At 46.4% G+C, this 22,236-nt stretch overlaps 2 protein-coding genes across 17 annotated transcripts in view; one reads left to right on the top strand and one right to left on the bottom strand.

The window, feature by feature from the left end:
- On the bottom strand, positions 1-15,179 carry EAF1 (ELL associated factor 1). The gene is made up of 6 exons (XM_086399230.1): positions 14,807-15,179; positions 12,777-12,871; positions 10,714-10,850; positions 7,633-7,820; positions 5,796-6,020; positions 1-3,317 (listed from the first exon to the last, which is right to left on the bottom strand). The coding sequence occupies exons 1-6, from the start codon at positions 15,177-15,179 to the stop codon at positions 3,271-3,273; spliced, it is 1,065 nt and encodes a 354-aa protein (XP_086255356.1). The 3' UTR covers positions 1-3,270.
- METTL6 (methyltransferase 6, tRNA N3-cytidine) overlaps positions 15,148-22,236 on the top strand; it is a 16,300-nt gene continuing 9,211 nt past the window's right edge. For 8 of the 16 annotated variants that reach the window (XR_015163777.1, XR_015163751.1, XM_086399356.1 and 5 more), the window contains exons 1-4: positions 15,148-15,218; positions 16,071-16,451; positions 17,176-17,310; positions 21,991-22,161. Coding sequence is in view for 12 of the 16 variants with exons in the window: in XM_086399356.1 (XP_086255482.1) it covers positions 16,227-16,451; positions 17,176-17,310; positions 21,991-22,161 (531 nt within the window). In the remaining 4 variants the exon portion in view is untranslated. Of the gene's footprint in view, positions 15,238-15,865; positions 16,452-17,175; positions 17,311-21,990; positions 22,162-22,236 lie in introns of those variants that run through there. The other 8 variants (XM_086399445.1, XM_086399706.1, XM_086400416.1 and 5 more) reach the window with 5 other exon arrangements.

Genomic DNA, 22,236 nt, shown 5'->3' on the forward strand with positions numbered 1-22,236 from the left:
TATTGCTGACCTTCATTTTTTACTTATTTTTTTTTAAAAAGAGTAAACCAAAAGAAAAAAACTTTACAGCAAATATTTTGCATAAATATAAACATGCATGTCTACTTCATAATTAAGCAAAATAAAACTTTCAGGCACAAGATTTTAATAATCATTAAAGAACGAGACAATGAATTCAAGACAGAAATAACAGGAGCAACAGACATTTCATGACATTTCAATTGGTCTTCTCGTCCAACCTACTGGTTAAGGCCTGAGTTTTATGGATCCTACCTTCCTCACCAAATGGAAACACACGCTGTGGCTGCACCTAATGCATATCCACATGAGAGACAATTGCTCTTTCAGAACAGCATAATAAATACTTCACACGCACACACCCCTCCACACACACCCTACTTAACCAGCCTCTCAAATAGGGAAGTGATAAGGATCTTGGAATTTTCAAGTTTTCCCACCACTGAAACACATACACATTAAAACCACACTTTAAAAAAATGATTCTGCTACAGAAATAAAAGAGTTAATAAGTGGCGTCACGACACATCTCTAGTCTGTTACGTTTCCCCGAACCACGCCCGTACGGCAGCTTGCTTGCCACGGCTCCTCAGATGCTTCACGGCACCCAGTGGCAGATGGTACACAGAACAAGGGAAAGGCCATTTTAACGCTTCGGTCGGACAGTCTCCAGCTGTCCCTGGAGGCCGGGAGCGTCCCTGAGGTTCTGTGCCCTCTTCCCACCAGGCCGCAAGCCTCTCCAGTCTGCTCCTGCGAGCTCCAGGCGAGAGGAGAACCACAGGGCCTGCTCAGGGCCCACGCCGACCAGCGCTTGAGCAAGGGGAAGGTCCGTGTGGGCTGGTGGCACCCACAGAGCCCCGTGAGCGGGGCCGGGGCAGGCGGCTGACAAGGCACAGAGGCAGGAAGAACAGGTCCAGCTTGGCTGGCAGGAGGGCACTCGTGAGGGGGAGTCTGTGAGGCTGGAGGCTTTATTTCCAAAAAGAAAGGATTCCTTACTCTGCCGGGCAAAGCTGGAGGGCATGCAGAGGCAACCAGCACAGACTTGTGTGGAGAACAGAACCGGGGCTGGGCCAGCAGCTGTGACAGGCCTGCAGGGCCAGCATGCAGGGATGGGGCCGGGGCTGCGTGCAGAGCCCACCCCCCAAGGCAGGCCACTGGCAGGCACTGCCAAGGCACCCACAGACCCCGCACAGGCCCAGACCCCGGGCTGGCCACGCGCATCAAGCCTCTGAGGAGAGGAAAGGAGGGAGAGAGGCTTAAATAGATCTATCTTTAGTCCAAGTTCCTGGTGCCCGCCCCAGCCTGAGCAAGTGAAGAGCGATGAAACAATTCCCACGTCCAGAAACAATTCACGTCTCCCAGCCATCACCTTCAGGCTTCCCTGGCAGCTCAGACGGGAAGGCATCCACCTGAAGTGCAGGAGACCCAGCTCGATCCCTCACTCAGGAAGATCCCCTGGAGAAGGCAATAGCAACCCACTCCAGTATTCTTGCTGGAGAATCCTATGGACAGAGGAGCCTGGAGGGTTATGGTCCATGGGGTCGCAAAGAGTTGGACATGAGTGAGTAACTAACATACACAACCACGACCTTCAGCTTCCCTGAGCTGTCATTACCAAGAAATTAAAAACAATCAATTCATTCTAAGTAAGTTCCTACCTGCCATGAACTCCACGAAGCCGAGTGATGGGCAGAGGACCCAGCACAGGTGCTGGAGTGACCCTGAGCGCAGCTGGTGGAGTGGCGTGAGCAGGCTGCCTGGCCCCGACTCCAGCTTACTGGGACCACCGCACGGGGGACACAGATGACTTCGTGAGGCTCAACTCAAAGCCCCTGCCACCAATCACCTAGCTTCTTCCTGGGTCCAGACTGCTTCCCTCCACTAGCCAAGGAGGGAGAGGTCACCGGCGGGAGAAAGGTCAGTCTTCACGTTCTCAATACGGCTGAATCGAAGCCGACAGATATTTCTCAGGACATAATCATTCAGGTGACAGAAGTGGGCGACTCCATACTAACGCACTGATTGTAGGACGACTTATCACACATCCATGGTGTACAGACGCTTCCCCCCAATAACAGATTCATCTGGAAACGGCACACCACAGAAGGCAATCCCGTGACTTCCTTCTGGTTGCGTATAAAAAATGAGCCAGCTTGGGACTCAGGCACAAACAGCGGTGCAAAAGCAAGAACGGGGGAGCCCTGCCAACACCTGCTCATTGCACACTGCATGCCTCCCAGCCAGACCGCAGTCTGGAGAGCAGCTGCCGGCCCATCTGCCCAGAGGCCTCCTCACCTCAGCCCTCCCACTCATCCCCACTGGCAGCCTTCGAAAGAAGCCCTCTCGTTATGGATCCATGCGGAGCTTAAAGCCCCAGTTTAAGCAAGTCACGGGCATCAGCACCATGGCTGCTGGCTTCCTTTCCTTCCCACCGACCCTCACGTGGGACTGATGTATTCAGGGACTGCGTGGATCTAAACTGGAGAGTAGGAGCCCGCACTTCTATCTTTTGGAATCCAGGAAAAGCTCGGATGCACAACACAGCTCTTACACAGGCCCATGGACAAGACTCTCTGGTTCCAGTAAGATTCAGGGGCAGAAATGGGAAGGCCTGGTCTGGGGCAAGACGCTGGCCCCACGCCAGCCACGCATGTCCCTTCCTCATCTGCAGGCGTGGGGCTGAGCCACGAATCCAGGCCCCGCCACGGACGCTCTCGTACCCCTTCCTGAAGTCTGTTTCTACACAGGCCTGCCAGGCCGGGTCAGGCAGAACCTCCTCACCACCTCGGGTCCATAGCTGGAAGTGGCTGGAACATGCGTCCGTGCTGGGGTTTGAGGCTGCCCCCACCCCCACCCCTCCTTTCACTGGGGCAAACCATTTGGTCATGCTGGTGGCTGCTGAGGTTTGACACTGAAGCACTGGCCAGGAGAAGAAGTGGCCTTTGAGGAACCTAGACCAGGGCACATTTGTCTAGTTTCCATTAACAGTGTTAACCAAATAGAGATACAATTCTGTTAGTTCTGCTATAGATCTACTTAAAACTTTGAAACATTGAGATTGTTCAAAAATTACGTGAGAAAATCACCCATCACCACTAAGTTAAAGACATGCACGTCTGAGTGCTTCAGAGCCTCCAATTCCTCCTAGAGTCACGATCCCCGCATTTTCCTCTCAGCGTGGACTGCACGCTAAAGCAGCCTGTTCTCGAGGCAGATCTGTGCACCAAAAAGTTGATTTCAAAAGATCCGGCTCTAGTCATCACTGTCACTGCCAGACTCGCTCAACTGCAAGTCATTTCCTATAAAGAGAAAACAAAGTCAGACCAAAAGGACACAGTTTAGAAACAGCTCCCCCGTGGTTCTTTGGTTGCCTGTCTGGGCTCTCACGCTCCAGTAACACCAGGCTGGCTCAGTTTAATTATGGAGGAAAACTGATTTGGCTCGGCCACAAAACTGGTGCCGTCAACGTTTTAAAAGAATTGCTCTTTTTGCATCTGCAAAGGACAGCAATACTGCGTAATGAGGCAGAGCAGGGAGGGACTGGCTACACGGTTTTTACATGTCTCAATAAACAGCAAAAACTAGTCATAAATTGACTATCTAGTGGAATTGTTCATATAAAGTTTCTTTATAAGAGCAAAAATAATAATACCCAGTTGGGTTTCCTGGTCAGGCAGCTAAATTCTGTTTATGCCAATAATATGCTAATGCAGCATAAACACACACCCAGCCCCTCTGGCCGGAACAGTCACGTTATTTTACACCTCAGGTCTGAACTACTGAGTTCTGTAAAACCTTCAATTTTGTTCAGCATGCAACATCTAGGTTTAGGAGTGAAGAATGTAAAGCTTTTCCATCTAAAAGAATAAGAGGACTCACAGGACCTCAGCTGATACCACCTGGAATAGAACAAAAGTGAACTACATTTCTGGATCACTGATCTCCAGATCACTGATCACTGATGTCCTCTCAGTGTGTTCTCAGGACCCCAGGGTCCCCGAGGCCCTTTCGGAACACTTTGACCCGAGCTCCTCCCTTTTCTAACTATAAACCTTTGTGACGCCAGATTTTCTTCACAGACTTCAACCCACACAACTGATGGCAAGGCTGAATGCAGAAGCAGATGTAAACTCCCTACTTTGTAAAAGCGATTGGCAAAATTTTAAAGCAATGTTACTCTTCACACTAAATATGTTTTTATTTAGAAAATTTTTCATGAAAGTGTTGCTTTTATTATCATATGGCTGATTGTCATTTTTTCAGATGAATTACTGAGTATTTTAAGCATGTCCCAGGTTTAATTTCTAACGTGGTAAACACTGACACAAGCTATAAACGTAAAAGCTCCTTGGGGTCCTCAATAATTTTTATGACAGAAAGAGGTCTGAGAGCAATAAAGGTGGCCTCTGCTGTCCCAGATGTGGGAAGGAGGGCACAGCACCAGCAAGTAATCCCAATCAGAAGAGCTGAGCACCATCGCTTACGAAGAAGGTGACATGCATGTGAACAGCTCAGCATAACGGAGCTGAAGATTCAGTTCTGAGATTTCTTAACAGTTTATTTGACACAGGTTCAAGCTGATCCATTTGTTTTTTGGGGGAAAAGATATAATGCATGCTACCATTTAGGAAAACAATACTATCTTCACTCTGTATGTTTTTACATTAGGGTTTAGGAGATCTGTGCTATTTACTTTAACTTTAGGGTTTGTAAGTTGGTTCTGGTTGACGATCCTAGTTTAAGTAACTTCAGTACTTTATTGGATATGTGGTATGCAAAGATTAAGGTCTTGCCATTGGAAAAGCTACGAGCCGGGAGAGCTAATAAAGAGCCATAAAGAACTAAAAAGGAGTTTAAGGCACTTAAACTTGCACTGAGCTATTTTTGGCTCTTACTTTCTGGGAGGAAAGGAAGCTTGGCACTGACTGGGTAAAACAAGAGCTGAGTTACACAGTCACAGGCGCTGCAGTCATTCTCCAGTATGAATACCAGAGGTCCAGTGTAAAACTTAGTTCCCTGAACCAATGGGGAAGAGTGCCAAGTATACCTGAAATCCAGAAGCTCAGCCTGCATCGTGAGATGGCAGAAGACAGCCTTCACTGGCATCCCAACAGCGCTGAACCCACTCAGGTAGGGGAGCAGGGACCGGCACACACGCGAGTGTGCATGCTGGGGTGGGCGGGGAGTGCTCTCGCCCCAGGGGGCAGAGGCCTACAAGGCCGGCCCCACACAAGGGGTCTGTTAGACGTCTACAATGTGGAGCTGAGAGCGACTCTGCCTGCCCCACAGGAGCAGGGTTATGACACCTCCCAAAGTCAGCCCAGGAGGACACCCAGCTCCAGGGACTCTGGCAAGAGGACAGGGCACAGACCTGCATCTCCCCGCCTCCAAGACGAAGACGGCTGTTCTCGTTCCCCTCTGCCTTACCACCACCAGCTGTGAAGAAGGCCACAGACACTACAGTGTCCCTTTCTTCCCTCCTGCCCAAGGTTGGCTGGTTCCAAACTCACACATCAGCACTTCCCAAAATCCACAAAACTTAATTTGTGCCAATACAGAAAAGCAAAGAGAAGGAACAGATTTTTAATTTTGTGCTTCCTGTTTTTACTGCTTGGGGACTTTATTTGCTCCTTTCTGCTTCAAACTGTCTTTGCAGGACCCTTTCTTATGCCGTAAATATCTTCAGGTTTATAGACTCTGGCGTAAGACGACAGAAGCCACTGCTCCGGCCGGCCCTCCCAGCTCCGCCCGGGCTGTAGGCAGGAAGGCCCACTTACTGAGGGTGCTCATGAGCTGCGTGCTTCCCGGCGGCCGCGTAGCTCCGGTCCCGTTGGCCACGGCTGGCCGGCCGCCATAGGGCTGCGGGGGCGACGCAGGGCCGCTGTCCTCGCCGCCACTGCTGGAGCTGTCGTCGTCGCTCCCTGACGAGCTCTCCGAGTCCGAGGAGCTGCTCCCGCTGCTGCTGCTCATCTGCTCAATGATGTCCACTTCCGCCCTCAGTTCTGGAATAGATGACAGGGCGGGGTCAGTGTGTCGAGCTTTCTGCACACAGGGCACAGGCAAAACCCAGAGCAACCACGGATACCTGAAGACAAGCTCCTACCTCTCGAGCCCTTAAAAACAAACAAAATGACCAAAACCAACAAACAAAAACACCTAACATGTCTCTGGAGAGACAATGGAAACATTTAATTCACCTAAAGTACCCAAAATGGACACTGGTTCAAGATAACGATTCTTTTAAGAAATGAAGTTAAATCTGTTTGGCCTTATCTGTTTAAAAAAAAAAGGAAAAAAAAAAAAAAAAGATTGTGAATGACAGGATTAAACACCAAATAGGAGAAGAGCCATATTTTGCTCAGGGGCTGAGAAATATCTGACCAGGAACTAGAAGGTCTGAGCACTTACTTTGGATCCACCTCTAACCAGCTGGGAGACCCAGGTGGAAGGCAATGAATTTTCCAGGACGCTCTGGAAAAAGAAAGGGCCAGAGCAGACAGCCTCTGGGGTCCTTTCCTTGCACGTCCCACAAGGCTCACAGGAGGGGCCAAGGCTGCTAAAGAATGTCTTTCTCTTCCTCCCCTGTCCTCTTTACACATCTGATGAACAGCCATGCCTTTAGGTGCTGCGTTTGTATTAAACGTAAAGCAGGGAAATAACACGTTTTACCCGACCACTTCAGTGTCTGTGAACGTATTAAGGATCCACCACAGAATACATCGGGGAAGGCGCCAGATTCCCCTGTCCAAACACACCACAAGACCTTAAATGACTATGGTTCCTTTAAGCGTAACTGGCAACAACCAACCACTCATGGCCCAATTCCTATTCAGCTAAAGTGAAAACCTGCACAGTCAGCATTCCAATGTCCAGGAGGAAAAACAAAATCCAGAGGCTTAACAACTGTGCCCCACACACAGAGTGATCTCATTTGCAAAGAGACAGTATTTCCACAAGGTGGAAAAGGCAAATTTCCCAAGGGCAACTTTTTATCTTTTCCTGTTTACTGCTGTTATGGGTTTAATTTTATTTCATAAAACTTCAAAAACATGAAATACAACACTTACCTTCATAACTTCCTAAGAGTCTGGACAACTAAAACCATCCACTGTGGGGGAGAAAACCATGGTGAGCTCTGTCTCAGGCTTGCACTAGAGAGCGCCTGACCAGACAGCTAAGTCCTTCGAGGCCACTGGTCTTTATGGAGCTTTCCTACTTCACACTTTGTGTCAGTACAAAGCACTGGCTGAGGAATTTAACCTAGACACTGTGTTTACATTGACACGCTTGGTTTTCATCCCCAGCACCTGGGAATTCTCTTCTTCCAAAACCCTAAGGTGTGCCATACGGACCTTCAGATGGTAGTCAGGCTTGTTTAAACCCCGGGCCTCTAAGCAGACCGCTGCAGAGACAGCCACAGCCCAAGTCGCTGAACTCCCCCTTATCAAACGAGGTGAGTGGTAACCCCTGCACACCCATCGCCTCTGGAATGGTGACCCCTGCATAAACTGCTACAGTGGCAGAGAATGCCCGTGCTGCCAGCCCTGTGACCTCCACAGAAACTTCAATGCCCTCCTCCAAGTTGCTACTGGGGCTCCAGAAACCGCTCTCTACCTCTTTTGATGTCATCCAGCTGAGGTTCAGGTGAGGGGTTATCTTTTAAGGGAGAGGTTTTAGGTCCAGCCGGAGGCTTCGTTGGCGCTCTGAACGGCATAGGTGGAGGTGGCGGCGGCTGGGATGGCTGTGGGGGTCGAGGGGGCTGCTGCTCCATTCGGGCTTGGATTTTACTGCTCCCCTCAGCTCTGAAATGAGAAATGGTCTGTGAATTGGAGGGGCAAAAACAGCGGTTCTCAGATCTGCCCCAGTTATACCAAGTACCCGGAACCATCTGCAGAACCACAGGCTTCAGAAGACTGTGCCTATGGTTTTAGCACACAGACGACTCATGCTGCTGTGTCCCAGCTCTGCACTGTGCACCAAGGAGGAATGGACACAACACTCGCTGCCCTCAAGGGGCTCACGTTTTTTACCGAGCAGCAGCTAGGGCACTGAGGTAGGATATACTGTGATTGTGAGAACCCGTCTGAATTACAGAAAATGTAACTACTCAACTTCTGCACACTATAAAGTTATAACCACAGGCAAATGAGTTATTAAAGAAAACTAGTTCTGGAGAAGGCAATGGCACCCCACTCCAGTACTCTTGCCTGGAAAATCACATGGACAGAGGAGCCTGGTAGGCTGCAGTCCATGGGGCCGCTAAGAGTCGGACACGACTGAGCGACTTCACTTTCACTTTTCACTTTCATGCACTGGAGAAAGAAATGGCAACCCACTCCAGTGTTCTTGCCTGGAGAATCCCAGGGACCGGGCAGCCTGGTGCGCTGCCCTCTATGGGGTCGCACAGAGTCGGACACGACTGAGGTGACAGCAGCAGCAGCTCTGGAAATACTGGCCTCTTTGCAGTTTTTTCCCCATTATCTACTTACCACTTGCTCATTTTGTTACAGGCCAACTCTTGCTGGCAGCACGCAAAGCATTCCACCCCAGACCAAGAAAGTACCATCCATTAACAATTTCTTTTGTAAATGGACTAGCTCAGCATTTTTCAAACTTTGGGGAATCTCTATTAAAATGCAGACTGTGACTTAATAGGTCCTGAAATCTCATACTTTTAACAAACACTTAAGTGATAAATAATAGAACCACTGGGTTACTTCTACTTATAGAATAAAATTTGACTTTAAAATAAAATCTAATTTTCCTCATATGACACATGTAATGCCTGTCAAATTAAAAATTAAAAGAGAGCTCACTATTCAAAACAAATTAGTGATCAATGGCTTCCCTGGTGGCTCAGATAGTAAAGCATCTGGCTACAATGCAGGAGACCTGGGTTCAATCCCTGGGTCGGGAAGATCCTCTGGAGAAGGAAATGGCACCCCACTCCAGTACTCTTGCCTGGAAAATCCCATGGACAGAGGAGCCTGGTAGGCTACAGTCTACGGGGTCGCAAAGAGTCGGACACGACTGAGCAACTTCACTTTCTTTCTTTCTTTCTTTAAGTGATAAAACACTGCTGGTGCCCAGATGACACTGAGTAGTAACAGAAACCCCAACAACCAACAGCTTCTGGAAGGCTAACAGCAGCCCCTGGCTGGAGAAAGTAATCTACCGACACACACTGAGCAGCAGGAGAGGGCTCCATGGCGTCCGCCCGGCAGAACTCCCCTCGGCCCTGAGGCAGTCACCAGCGCACTGACCCTGTCTCTTCATCTGTGTGCGGAAGGATAACACCACCCTTCCAAAAGTTACTTGTAAAGGTTGAACAATGCACGTAAAACATCGAGCACAGTGCCGGGCCTGTGGTAAGACCTCAATAAATGCTGGGTACCTTTTTGTGGAATGAGTAAAGAAAAACAGCTTGAGGAAGCATACACAGAAAAACATCGGACTGTAACACTCTCTTTAAAATTTACTCTATTACAATAATTACTGTATCACAATGATAGAACCACTGGGTTACTTCTACTTATAGAATAAAATTTGACTTTAAAAGAAAATCTAATTGGCCTCATTTGACACATGTAATGCCTGTCAAATTAAAAATTAAAAGAGAGCTCACTATTCAAAAGAAATTAGATAAAGCTTTGATATTATAATAATCTCAAATGTATCCTGTAAAAATTTAATGTTGTCACTCTAAAAAAGAATATATATTACTCAATTATTCTTTCATAATTTTAAGTCTATAAACTTAAATCTTATCCCTTTGGTGGTACTGTATCAACAGCCACGTCAGTCAGTTCAGTTGCTCAGTCGTGTCCGACTCTTTGCGACCCCATGAATCGCAGCACGTCAGGCCTCCCTATCCATCACCAACTCCTGGGGTTCACTCAAACGCACGTCCATTGAGTCAGTGATGCCATCCAGCCATCTCATCCTGTCATCCCCTTCTCCTCCTGCCCCCAATCCCTCCCAGCATCAGAGTCTTTTCCAATGAGTCAACTCTTTACATGAGGTGGCCAAAGTACTGGAGTTTCAGCTTTAGCATCATTCCTTCCAAAGAAATCCCAGGGCTGATCTCCTTCAGAATGGACTGGTTGGATCTCCTTGCAGTCCAAGGGACTCTCAAGAGTCTTCTCCAACACCACAGCTCAAAAGCATCAATTCTTTGGCGCTCAGCCTTCTTCACAGTCCAACTCTCACATCCATACATGACCATAGGACAAACCATAGCCTTGACTAGATGGACCTTTGTTGGCAAACTAATGTCTCTGCTTTTGAATATGCTATCTAGGTTGGTCATAACTTTTCTTCCAAGGAGTAAGCATCTTTTAATTTCATGGCTGCAGTCACCATTTGCAGTGATTTTGGAGCCCAAAAAATAAAGTCTGACACTGTTTCCACTGTTTCCCCATCTATTTCCCATGAGATTAATAAGATTGACTTAATCATAAAGCACACCTTTCTCCCCAGTGACTTCTACGTTTCAGGTCTTAAAAACATTATTTATTTTCATTGCCTTTGAGGAAAAGATATTTTATTGACTTGTCTGAGAAGACACAGGTGGGAGCTGCTGAGCCTGCCAACAGGATGCTAAGTTCCCAGACGGGCACACTCTTATAAAATAACTGAATAGACAAGTAAGTCTACAGAAACGGCATAGCAACCTTTATCTGCTTGTTCACATACCGCGTCTTCTTGACCTGGATGCTGCTGCTGAGCTTTTCCAGCACATACTCTCCAGTGTCGTGATTGATGATCAGCACACAGTCCTTCTGGTAAGGCCGCTTGTTCCCCTTGAACACAGTCATCGGTGGTGTGGATCCCTTTTCGACCACAAAAGAACAATTCAGACAATCAAACCAAATACCCCAGTTATGAATATCAAGACTGAATTTAGAGCTGGCTTTATCTCATCAAATCTTTTATCAGAACTACCCGAACAGGAATAGAAAGGGGATTTCCTTGGTGGTCCAGTGGCTAAGACTCTGTGCTTGCAAGGCAGGGGGCCTGGGTTTGGTTCCTGGTCAGGGAACTAGATCCCACATGCTGCAACTAAGACTCAGCGCAGTCAAATAAATAAATTTTTTTTTTTTTTTAAAGAAACAGAATAAGCTGATTTGCATTTTATTTTTGCTTGGGAAGCCAGGAGTTAAAGAGGAAATAATATAGCAAGAACCTATAACTGTGCAACTATCTCTAAGTAATCAAGAAATAAATATTGAATTTTTAAGTTACTGTATATTTTCCAGAGATTTGGGAAATGTTACAAATAACAGTAAAGTGTGAACTGAGAAACAGAAGTGACGCATTCCTGTCTGACACTGAGTAGAGCTCTCACTATGAGCAGTAAAGCTAGTGAGTGATCTCTGCACTTCCTTGTAATAGGAGAGTCCGGGCTTCCCCTTCATGCTAAGTAACCACACACCTTCTGCAGGCTCACTGTTCTGGCTGGTTCAAGTACCTCAAGCCACTAACCTGCCTAAGGCCTTCCATGACTGCCCAGTGCTTAAGGCCCAAGAAGAAAACCTGTAAACCAGCCACCTGGCCCCTCCACTGCACCGGCTCCTTTCACCCCGGGCTCTGCTGGTTCCAGAGAAGAAGGCACCAGTCCTCTCTGAGAACCACAAGTTCTGTCCTGCAGGGATTTAACAAGGATTCTGTCTGCAACATCCTAACCCCTCCCTCCCTTTCAGTTATTCAACCTTCAAATCTGCTCAAAGGTCACTTCCTCAGGCAAGTCTCCCTAGATTTTCTAAAGTAAGTGCAATGTTTTCCTACAGTTATTTAAACTCCCTAAGGACAAGAAACACGCTTGTTTTCTTCAAGAATATATTCTCAGTACCTAGTAATGAGCCAGCACCACAGTGGGTGGATGTTAACATTTGCCAAATGTATCGTTTAATCCCCTGGATGGAATCAGAAATTGGTTGGCTCCTTGACTCCTGGTTCATACAGTAAAAATTAAGAGCTGGAAGGGACGTTAGAGATCATTTATCTAACCTCTTTATTTTACATTTGGGAAAGTAAGGTCCAAAGGGAGATGATGCAACCTGCCAAAGGCAACAACTAATGAGACAGCAGTTTGAACTGGCAGACAGTTTTTTGTCAGCACAAAGCTTCCCAGGCTCTCTGTCTAGAGCCTTTTCATTCTCTCACTGGTTACCAAGAACTAATCATGTTCCAGGACAGGCTTGGGACATGCACGTGTTCATTAAGACCATTCTGTCTGATCCTTGCGATCAGAGTGGTGCCTTGGTAAGACTTTAGCAGTGTCTCTCTGCGAGGGTTCTCCACTCAGCTTTTAAACTGTGGCTCTGAACCTAGGCCCTGCCTGAAACTGCCAGCCTTAACATCACCCCCTGCCAGATTCACAAACCACGCTGATGCTGCCCCTGCCTCTCCACGCCCCTAAGCTATTGCTGTTTTATACTCATAGGGCACTTGGGCCTCTTTCTCTGCAGCTGCTGGGGGAGGCTACATATATCTAAAGGAGGAGCCAGGTCCCACCTTGCCTTCTTAGGAACAAATGGGGAAAGGGAGTTTGGGAAAAACGACAAAGAATTTTTTTTTACTCAGGAGCCTGGGAAGCATGAATTCCATCCCATCTGACCCCCATAGTTCCTTTTCTCCTTATGTTGGCACTTCAGAAATCTAGAAGTTTTTAAAAAGGAGGAAATCAAATTGCAATAACAGAATATGAGGATTCACTGTGATTCCACATTTAAAAACAACGATGTAATAACACCTACAGGGATATGTGGCAGCGTAATTGTGACTTCATCTCCTTTGCCGACCTGAAGCTCTCCTTCACAGGAAGTATCTATAGACGCCGGCTTAAAGTCATCTAAAGGGAAAGAAAAAAAGCATTTATCCACCAGGTTACTTGTATTAAGTGCTTGCACGGCATTCGCATGTAAGAATGGAAATTTGTTGTAATTCAGATAAAAGAAAATACAAACCACTTAGAATTTCTTAAAATGTTATCTCACTGTGGAAAACTTCTCATGTACAACAGCAAAGAGAATAATACAATGAGTCCTGTGTACCATCACCCAGCTTCATTACCAGTTCTGGGACAATATTGTTTCATCTGTACCTCCATATACTTTCCCTCTTATCCCCACTGGATAATTTTGAAGGAAAAAGGCTAGAATTTATATAACTTTTCATTAAGCAAAGATACTCCCTTCCCGTAAGTGACAGATGAAAATTCATGCCTTATTACCCCACAATGAGGTGTTTTATTAGGGTTATTTTAAGGATGAAAAGCGACAGAGTATGTTTTTAAAACCCTGTGATTATAAAACACAGTATGAAACATGAAAGGTCACAGCATTTTGATAAGAACTGTCAAAGTGAGGATTTGCCACACTCCAGTTCCATAGCTTTAATAAGAATATTCCTATAGCTATCTGGAGCAGAAGGTTGAACTGTATTTCCAAAGGTTAATCCTGCCCATGTTTCTGAACTGCAGTTAAGGCACAGCGTGAACAGCCACCTTACTCCCTTTTAACACAAACCTGCCTCAAACTGCAGGCCAGGTACTTCAGTAAAGTGTCTTATTTAAACTGCACGTTGTCCTTCATTCTGCTACAACACCAACTTAGTAAACTGCTCAGGAAATGATGCTGCTCTTATCACATTCCCAAAACCCAGCCCCTCAGAGGGCTGATCTGCTGTCAGCAGGAAGCAGAGTAATGGCCTGGCAAGTGACCACAGGAAAACAGAAGTTCATTATCTACTACGCCCTGTTTCAAGGTGTTGAGTCACATCTAAGAACTCCTCGGACAAAAACAAGTCTTAACCAGTACTGGGGCTACCAGGACGCGAAACCAGGAGTCTGTGAATCATAGTGGGATGCTCTGGCGGCCAATTCTTCACCCAGGATACACAGTGGAAAGGCCCTCCCTCAACAGAGTCTGTAATCATGGAGAAAAAAAAAGGTCCAACATAATGACTATTTGCACATTCCTTATGCCTGCTGGCTTTTGCTTCCAAACATAGATCGAGCTCTAACTTATTCCTGGCTCTCCAATCCTAATTTTACTTTCCACCCACAAGGGACTGGATCTGGAGGAAAAGTCAGGGGTAGGCTGGTGACCTCAAAAAGACATCAAAGCACGAGAGAAGCTGGCACAGATATATGGAGGAAAAGAAGACGGATGAGGTGCAGAGCTGCGGATTCTGGGGCTGCAGCCGGGCGCCGGGGAGGCCAGAACCAAAGCGGGCAAGGAAAAAAAAGGAAAGAAGACAGGAAAGGAATGGAACAGGAGGGAGTGGAGGCCAACCCCAAGGAAAACGAGAAGAGCTCCTGAAGCGTGGAGATCCCCAGTGGGGATCGGGATGTGTATCGAGGGGGAGGAGGGCAGGCTGGAATACAAAGAAGCTGGAAACTGATGAGGGGTCGCAGCCCTTCGGTAATAAGAAGGAAAGGTGGAGGATGCCAACCCCGAGGAAACGAGAAGAGCTCCTGAAGCGCGGGGATCGGGTTGTGTGTGGGGCGGTGGGGGTGAGGAGAGGCTGGAATACAAAGAAGCTGGAAACTGATGTGGGGTCGCAGCCTTTCGGTAGTAACAAGGGGACGTGGAGGTTCAGGGCGCAAGAGGGTCCAATGACCTTCGGAAGAAGCATTTGGTAGCGCAAGGCGGAGAAAACCTGGGAGCTGAGGGAAAGGTCTGGAAAAAACCAAAGGAAAAACCCGAGGTCCCCCGAGGGAGGGAACGCCGGCAAGGCCCCCTGGCCTTCTGCGGGGCCGAGGGCGGCCGAGGGGCGGACTCACAGCGGATGGTGTGGAAGGAGGCCCGCGGCCGCTTCTCGAAGCTCTCCCCGAGCCGCAGGCAGTGCTCCTCGCGGTCCAGCAGCGGGTTGGCCGTCCCGTTCATGGCCCCGCAAGCGCCTCGCGCCCGCCCGGGAGCCCTCCTGGCGCGGCCCCGGCCCGAGCCGCCGGCGCCGGCGTCCGGGGGAGCCGCGCTCCCGGGACAGCGCTCGGGGGCGCGCGGGGAGCCGAGCCGGCGCCCACCCGCGCAGGCCGGAAACGAGCTCGGGCCAACGCGTCTGGGCGGGGGACGACTCTGAGGAGACCTGACGGCGGAACTTCCGGCGCCGAGGAGGGACTTCCGGGCCCCCAGCGGAAGTAGCGGGGGCGGTGCCATGGCCGAAGGTCCTCTCCGCGGGGAGAATCCGGATTCGAGGTGTCTCCGGGGGGCGGGGGTGGGTGTTGACCAGTCGAAGGGTTTTGGGTGTTTTTTTTTTTTTCCCGCGGTGGCTCCCAAATTCTGCTTCTGAGGCTGCGCCTGGCTGGGGGCTCGGCGCGCCCGGCCCCACCCTTCAGGGGAACCTAAGAACTGCTGACTGGGGCGCCCAGCGTGCGGTGGACTAGGCTCACGCGGGTCGCCGCCGCCCGTCGGGGCTGGGCGGCTAGGCTCATCCGCAGGGTCCTGGCGGCCCCACTCTCCGCGTCCCTGAGCCTCTTCTTCGTCGCTTTCGCTCGCTCAGGGCGGCGCGAGGGCCTCAGTTCCCGAAAGGGGCGCCCCCTCGGGTTCATGAGACAGACTCGGGCCACCCGGGCGTAGTAGCTCCGTTTTCCCCGGAAAACGCCGTGTCTCGCGTCTTTGGCGACGGTGACCGACCGCCTCCGGCTCGGACAGCCGTCGTGGTTGTTTTTAAAGACACCCCCGTTTCGCGGACACCGAACCCTGAGGAACCGTAAGGTTTCTCAGTCAGTTCTTGAGAGTGACTTTTTTTTCCTGCCTAAAGCGGCTTACTGACTGTTCAGGTTGTAATTAAGCCTTTCTGTGCGTGAGAGCCCGGCCGCTGGATGTCAGCCCCCTGAAGGCTGGGGTCTGTGTCTTGTTCTTTGTGACCTCTTCTCCTGTAGTGGAGTAGGGCTTTGTGTAGGCTCAGCATCTAGTAAATGTTTGCCGAATTGAAATGTTAAGTGAAAGAACTATTCTAGAACCACTAACTGAGCATCTTAAAAAAAAAACCTGTTCTAGAACCCCCAACCGGAATGTTATTTTTTTTTTTTTTCCTTTCCTGCGAAGTATCCGATGCTGCTTCGGGCTTGAACCCAGCCTGAGGACCACATCTGAGAGGACCCTGCCTGTGTGAGTGGTATCCGCTTGAATTCCTCAGGTTGTTGAGGAATGGAGAATCTCCAGTAGTGTTAAATGTTCAATATATGACCATCCACGTCGGAGATGGCTGCTTTGCAAAGGAGAGGGCTGCAGACAAGGATTCTCAGCTCTGAAGAAGAGGAGAAACTGAAGAGAGACCAAGCTTTAGTGTCTGATTTTAAACAGCAGAAACTGGAAAAAGAGGCTCAGAAGAACTGGGACCTTTTTTACAAAAGAAACAGCACTAATTTCTTCAAAGATAGACACTGGACTACCAGAGAGTTTGAGGAGCTCAGATCATGTAGAGAGGTAAACTAATACTTCACCTTGTTGGAGTGATTCTTCATTTAAAATCTGTAGAAGAGGGGTGTTTTATTGCATTCCCAGGGCGAGTGTGAGGTAGAAAATATATGAATCCTGTCGAAGGCTTCATGAATTTTTGTAGCTTAGATATACACTGTCTCAAATAGTTTGAGCAGTTGCTGAGTTGTAAAATACAGAGGAGAGAGGACTTTAGTGGGCATTTTCTGTTTCTTTAAAGCTAATCTGAAAGTTGTAAATATTGAGTTCTTAGTGAATGATTTCAGTGATGGGTTCATAATGATAATGGTGATGAATACTTCACCACACCCCTTTACATGAACTTAACAGTAGTGTTCTGTGATTTAAACCTTTAAGTAACATGTTGAAGTTTAGCATTAGTAGTATTCCCACTTGCTGATGAAATTGAGAGACAAAGCTTTTTAAGTGACTTGTTCAGTGACGGAACACAGGGTGAGGGGAAGCATTCAGATTTGAGCGCAGGCAGTCTAACCTGAGAGCCTGTTGTGTTGGCCCTTATGCTGCTGTTTTCTCCACACCAGGTTACCCAGTGTTGGACACAGACGAGGCATCAGTGGCTTCGGGTTATCAGCTCACTGGTGAATCGTCTACTCCGAGGGGGCAGAGGCCTTGTTTCCTGTTCTGGACCTTTTAGTTTGTTTCTTCATTAGGTGGGTGTTGTGTACTGTAACTTTGGGTTCTCTTTCCTCAGTTTGAAGATCAAAAATTGACTATTCTTGAAGCTGGCTGTGGGGTTGGGAACTGTTTATTCCCACTTTTAGAAGAAGATCCAGATATCTTTGCCTATGCCTGTGATTTTTCTCCGAGAGCTGTTGAATATGTCAAGGTTGGTGCACCATCCGTGTGTTGTTATGTTTCTGTTTTCCTAGACTTGTCGGACCTGACTTCTACACCCGTTTTCCCAATTCCAGTCTTCTTCCTGAAGGACCGGCTATGATCACTGTAAATGTAGTTTTCCTGTGTATTTGCATGTATACATACAGAAACATAGCATTATTTAGAAAAGTAGAAAGAAATACCAGACAACATCCATAAACTTGTGTCCACATTTAATGATTGGCAGCATAGAAGGCAATGGCACCCCACTCCAGTACTCTTGCCTGGAAAATCCCATGGATGGAGGAGCCTGGTAGGCTTCAGTCCATGAGGTCGCTAAGAGTCGGACACGACTGAGCAACTTCACTTTGACTTTTCATTTTCATGCATTGGAGAAGGAAATGGCAACCCACTCCAGTGTTCTTGCCTAGAGAATCCCAGGGACCGGGGAGCCTGTTGGGCTGCCGTCTATGGGGTTGCACAGAGTCGGACACGACTGAAGCGACTGAGCAGCAGCAGCAGCAGCATTTTGCTACTTTTGCTTTATAAACTTTTATAGTGTCATTTATAGTTGTATTTAGTTAAGGACTGCAGCTTACACTTTATTATGTACCTTAAATCTTCTTAGCCTAAAACATTCCTGCCCTTCCCCTTGACTTTTTCCCCAATGACATTGAGTTTTGGGAGAGCAAGCAATTTTATGTAATGAGGTCCCACATTCCAAATTGGCTGATTGTTTCTTTCTATCATTGTTTAACTTGTTGCTTTATGCCTTGTATTTTCTGTAAACCACAAGTTAGATTTAAATCTAACTTAAAATATTTTGAGCAAAAATACTTTAGTAGGTGATGTAGCTTTTATATTGCATCCTGTCAGGAGGCAGTGATCTAATCTCACTGTAAGTGATGCTAGTTTTGGTCACTGGGTTTAAAGTGACTTCCTAATTCCCCTGTTGGACAGGTGTTTTCTTTTTGTCATTAACAGATATGTGAGGGATACTTTGGCAACATGCAGATATCTATTTTTCCATCAACCTTTCACAATTTTAGCACCTTAGACTTTTTAAATAGTGATATCACATTGTACTATAACCTACCTTCTTCGCTGTACATTATATCTTGCCTAGTATTTTCATCCCAGTACATGTAGGTCTACTTCATTTCATTTACCTCTTGCAGTATTTCACAGAATGGATGTGCCATATAGTAATAATTGCTTTGTTGATGATTGTTCAAATTGCTTCTAATTTTTGCTCTCACAAGTAGGATTGATGTAATCAGAATTATACGCATGCCCCAAAACACATGTGTACATGTCTCTGTGGTGACTAATAGAAGAAATAGAATTCCTTGGAGAGAGCATACACATTAAAATTTAAATAGATAGGGCCAGCTGTCCATCCAGAAAATTATACCAATTTATAATTTCACCAATAATATAAAGATTTTTTTCCCTCTACGCCATCAACATTTAACATCAGTCCTTTTTTTGGCTGCACTGTACAGCGTGTGGGATCTTAGTTCCTCAATCAGGGATCAAACCCACACCCCCATGCATCGAAAGCACAGAATCTTACCTCCTGGACCACCTGGGAAGTCCCACCATCAGTCTTTTCTGTATCTCCCAATCTTATAGGCCAGAAGTACTATCTCCATGTTTTAAATTGTTTATTCTTTATAACAAATAAAGTTGAAGACTTTGTGATATGTAAATAAGCATTAGTTTTTCTTCTGCTTGTTTTTATTCCTTTACTCTATATATGTTTATTCGAAGCCTAATGTAGGCCAATCACTGTTCTAAGCATTGGGATGAAGTAGTAAACAAAACAAACAAAACCCTCACCCACATTGGGCTTATACCGTAGTATGAATTGTCTGTTCATACCTTTGCCCATTTTTCTGTCAGTTTGTTTCTTATTTTGCGGATATATTCTGTTATATCTGTTGCAAATATTTCTTCGAGTTTATTAGGCATTGTTTTATGGTATTGTTTTATTACAGAATTTAAGTGATCACATCAAATGAATAATCATTTCCTTTTGAAGTACTAAGGTTTTATGTTTTTGGAGTTCTATAATCACATAGATATGCTTTTTATAGTTTTGGTTATGAGGATTTTTAATTAATCTGGAAAAGTTTGGAGTATTTCTTGAGCTCTTGTTTTCTCCGAGGATTCCGGTTATCTCTATGTTATACCATTTGTTATTGTTTCCCAGCTCTTGGATGCTGGCTTTTTTGTTTGTTTGTTTGTTTTTAACTTTTTTGCCCTTTGCATTTCCAGTTTGTGTACTTTCTGTTGTCTTATCATCAAGTTCACTGATTCCTTTTAGGCAGTAAGCATTCCTGTTGATGAGTCTGTCAGAAGCATTTTTCATTTCTGTTACTATGTTTTTGATTTTTAGCATTTCCCATTGATTTGTAGTTTCTATATCTCTGAAATTACCTATCTGATCTTGAATATTGTCCACCTTTTTCATTAAAGCCTGTAATACGTTAATCATAATTTTTTTGTTTTTTAATGTCCAAGCCTGTAGTTCCAGCGTCTGTGTCATATTTGAGTCTGGTTTTCATGATTGTCTCTTCAGACCATGTTTTTTCTTGCCTCATGGTGTGCCTTGTTCTTTTTTTGTTGAAAGCTAGGTATGTTATACAGGGCAGTGGACAGCTAATAAGGGTTTGTAATAATCTAGACTGGAGTTGTGCTCTGTGTTAAAGTCTGTTGTTGGTATAGTTACCTGTGAGGTTTGTTGTTGCTATGGGCCCATGAGACTTCAAACTCCTCTGGTGACTTTGTTGCTCCTGTTGGCTTTGGGTCTTCCCGTTGTGCTGCTCCCCATGAAGAGTCTGTCTCTTGCAGCTTTCCCACAAGTGTTTCTGCCTCTCCAGGAATAGAGCTTTTCTTTCTCATCCCTTCCCCTCCTCTGTCATCCTCCGGGGTCATGAGGCCATTCTCTCTGCAGATGAAGACAAAGTTTGGGCAGAGCAGTGCCCTCCCCAGGGGCAGTGATGTTGCACTAGTGCCCCAAGGACCCAAGGCCCAGATGACTTTTCCCCTGCGTGTTAAACCTTTGCTCGCTTAAAGGAGCTGAGAAGGTCCAGCCCCAGAAAGAGCCCCGTTCTTTCTGTGAGAGCCTAAGTGATGTCCCTGGTGGAAACACCTGCTAGGGTGTGGACATCCCGGTGGCTTCAGCCCTGGGAGCTTCATGCTGTTTGTCACATTTCTAGTTTTCTAGAGGCCTCAGGTAAGCAAATGCTTGGGTCCTGCATCTCCCTGAAGGCGCCTCTCCCTCTCCACATCTGGGGGTGGCTGGTGGTTCTTTGACGTCTGCTCTCTCATGGGTTCACAGGAAGTTGCTGTCTGTCCCGCTCATGGCCCTGTAAGGATAGACTCTCCGTCTCTCCACCTCTGCACTGGAGCTGGAATCCTTTTATTTCTGCTGCCCTTTAGCACAAGTGGATAGAGCTAACTGTTCAAACAGTGAATTGAGTGAGAAATTCATTTTCCATTCCTGATAATCATAATCTTTGTTCTCTATCTTTTTAAAAAATTTAATGTCGTTTTTGTCACCTGTCTTCTGTTTTATACACTAATGATCCCTCTAAATACATGGGTCTGTTTAGGGACACTCTTTTGTCTCACTGATCTGTTGGTCCCCATTCTCAAACCACACTGTTTAGTACTACATTTTGTAATGTGTTTTGATGTCCTGTAGTATGCCTCCTGCTCCTCCATTGTTTTTCATCTAAAAATTGTCTTGGCTGTTCCTAAAGGTTTTCACTTCCAGATGAAAAAATTCACTTTCTCAAATTTCTAGAAATCTGAAGATTCGGTTGAGATTGTAATAAACTCCAATCTATCTATAAGAGTTATAAGTAGAACTGACCTGTCCTATAACTTTATGTATAATCTGCTTATTAAGGTCCTTACTTACATTAAAGAAAAGTTTATTATTTTTCTCCATAATGCTGTTATATATGTGTTGAAACCTATTACCATAATGTACCAGGAACACACTTGTAGTTTAAAAAAAAAAGTTTTCTTAGCTTGCTGCATCAAGCACGCACCATACCCAGAAGAAGGGTGGGAGCATCTCAGTAAAGGGAGCCGGAAGGACCTCTCATAGGATTCAGGGTTATAGTGGGTGAGTCAGAGGAGTGTTAAGGGAGCAGAGGCAGGGTTTGATTTATCATCCCTCTGGAGTCACATGCTTCTAAAAACTCAGTTTGGAATATGTGACAGACTGCATACGCAGTTAAAAATAATTTGTTGTGTTTAAAAGAGATCATCAATAAGGACCTACTGTATAGCGCAGGGGACTCAGCGCAATACTCTAATAACATAAATGGGAAAAGAATTTGAAAGAGAAGATGCGTGTATACGTATAACTGAGTCACTCTACACCTGAAACTCAGGCAGCATTATTAATCAACTATACTCCAATATAAAATGAAAAAATTTTAAAGAAAAAAAAGGAACAAAATTATTTGTTAAAATGAGATCTTGCCCCTTGTGGCAGTATTGAATATTACATGCTTTAATGTGAAAATGACCTGCTATTCAGTAGCAGTGGTTGTTGAGTTCTGTGCAGCAGTGTACATGTGGAAATAGCATCTCCACGGGTGGTGTGCTTTTCTGTGTGTATCAGCATGGATGTTGCATTGAAGGTATTTTGTGTTTTTCTCCTCTCTAGCAAAATCCTCTTTATGACACAGAAAGATGCAAGGTGTTCCAGTGTGATCTGACTAAAGATGACCTTCTGGAGCACGTGCCCCCAGAGTCTCTGGATGTTGTCACGTTGATATTTGTGCTCTCTGCAGTTCACCCTGATAAGATGCACCTTGTCTTACAAAACATTTACAAGGTTAGTGATTGCGAGCCTGCATTTGAGGGTTCGACATCCTGACTTTTCACTTAGCTTCCCTCTGAGGCTCACATG

This window comes from Bos grunniens, chromosome 1, assembly GCF_055505025.1.
Source record: "Bos grunniens cultivar Pamir isolate PY7600 chromosome 1, Bosgru_T2T1.0, whole genome shotgun sequence".
Lineage (NCBI taxonomy): Eukaryota > Metazoa > Chordata > Mammalia > Artiodactyla > Bovidae > Bos > Bos grunniens.

Bases quoted from the DNA above. Each gene is read 5' to 3' on its own strand.
- EAF1 (XM_086399230.1), bottom strand. From the start codon at position 15,179: ATGGCACCGCCCCCGCTACTTCCGCTGGGGGCCCGGAAGTCCCTCCTC. The intron at 6,021-7,632 runs GTAGAGAGCGGT...CATCTATTCCAG, and splicing joins GCTGGATGACATCAAAAGAG to AACTGAGGGCGGAAGTGGAC. The intron at 3,318-5,795 runs GTAAGTGGGCCT...TTCTCTTTATAG, and splicing joins GCAGCTCATGAGCACCCTCA to GAAATGACTTGCAGTTGAGC.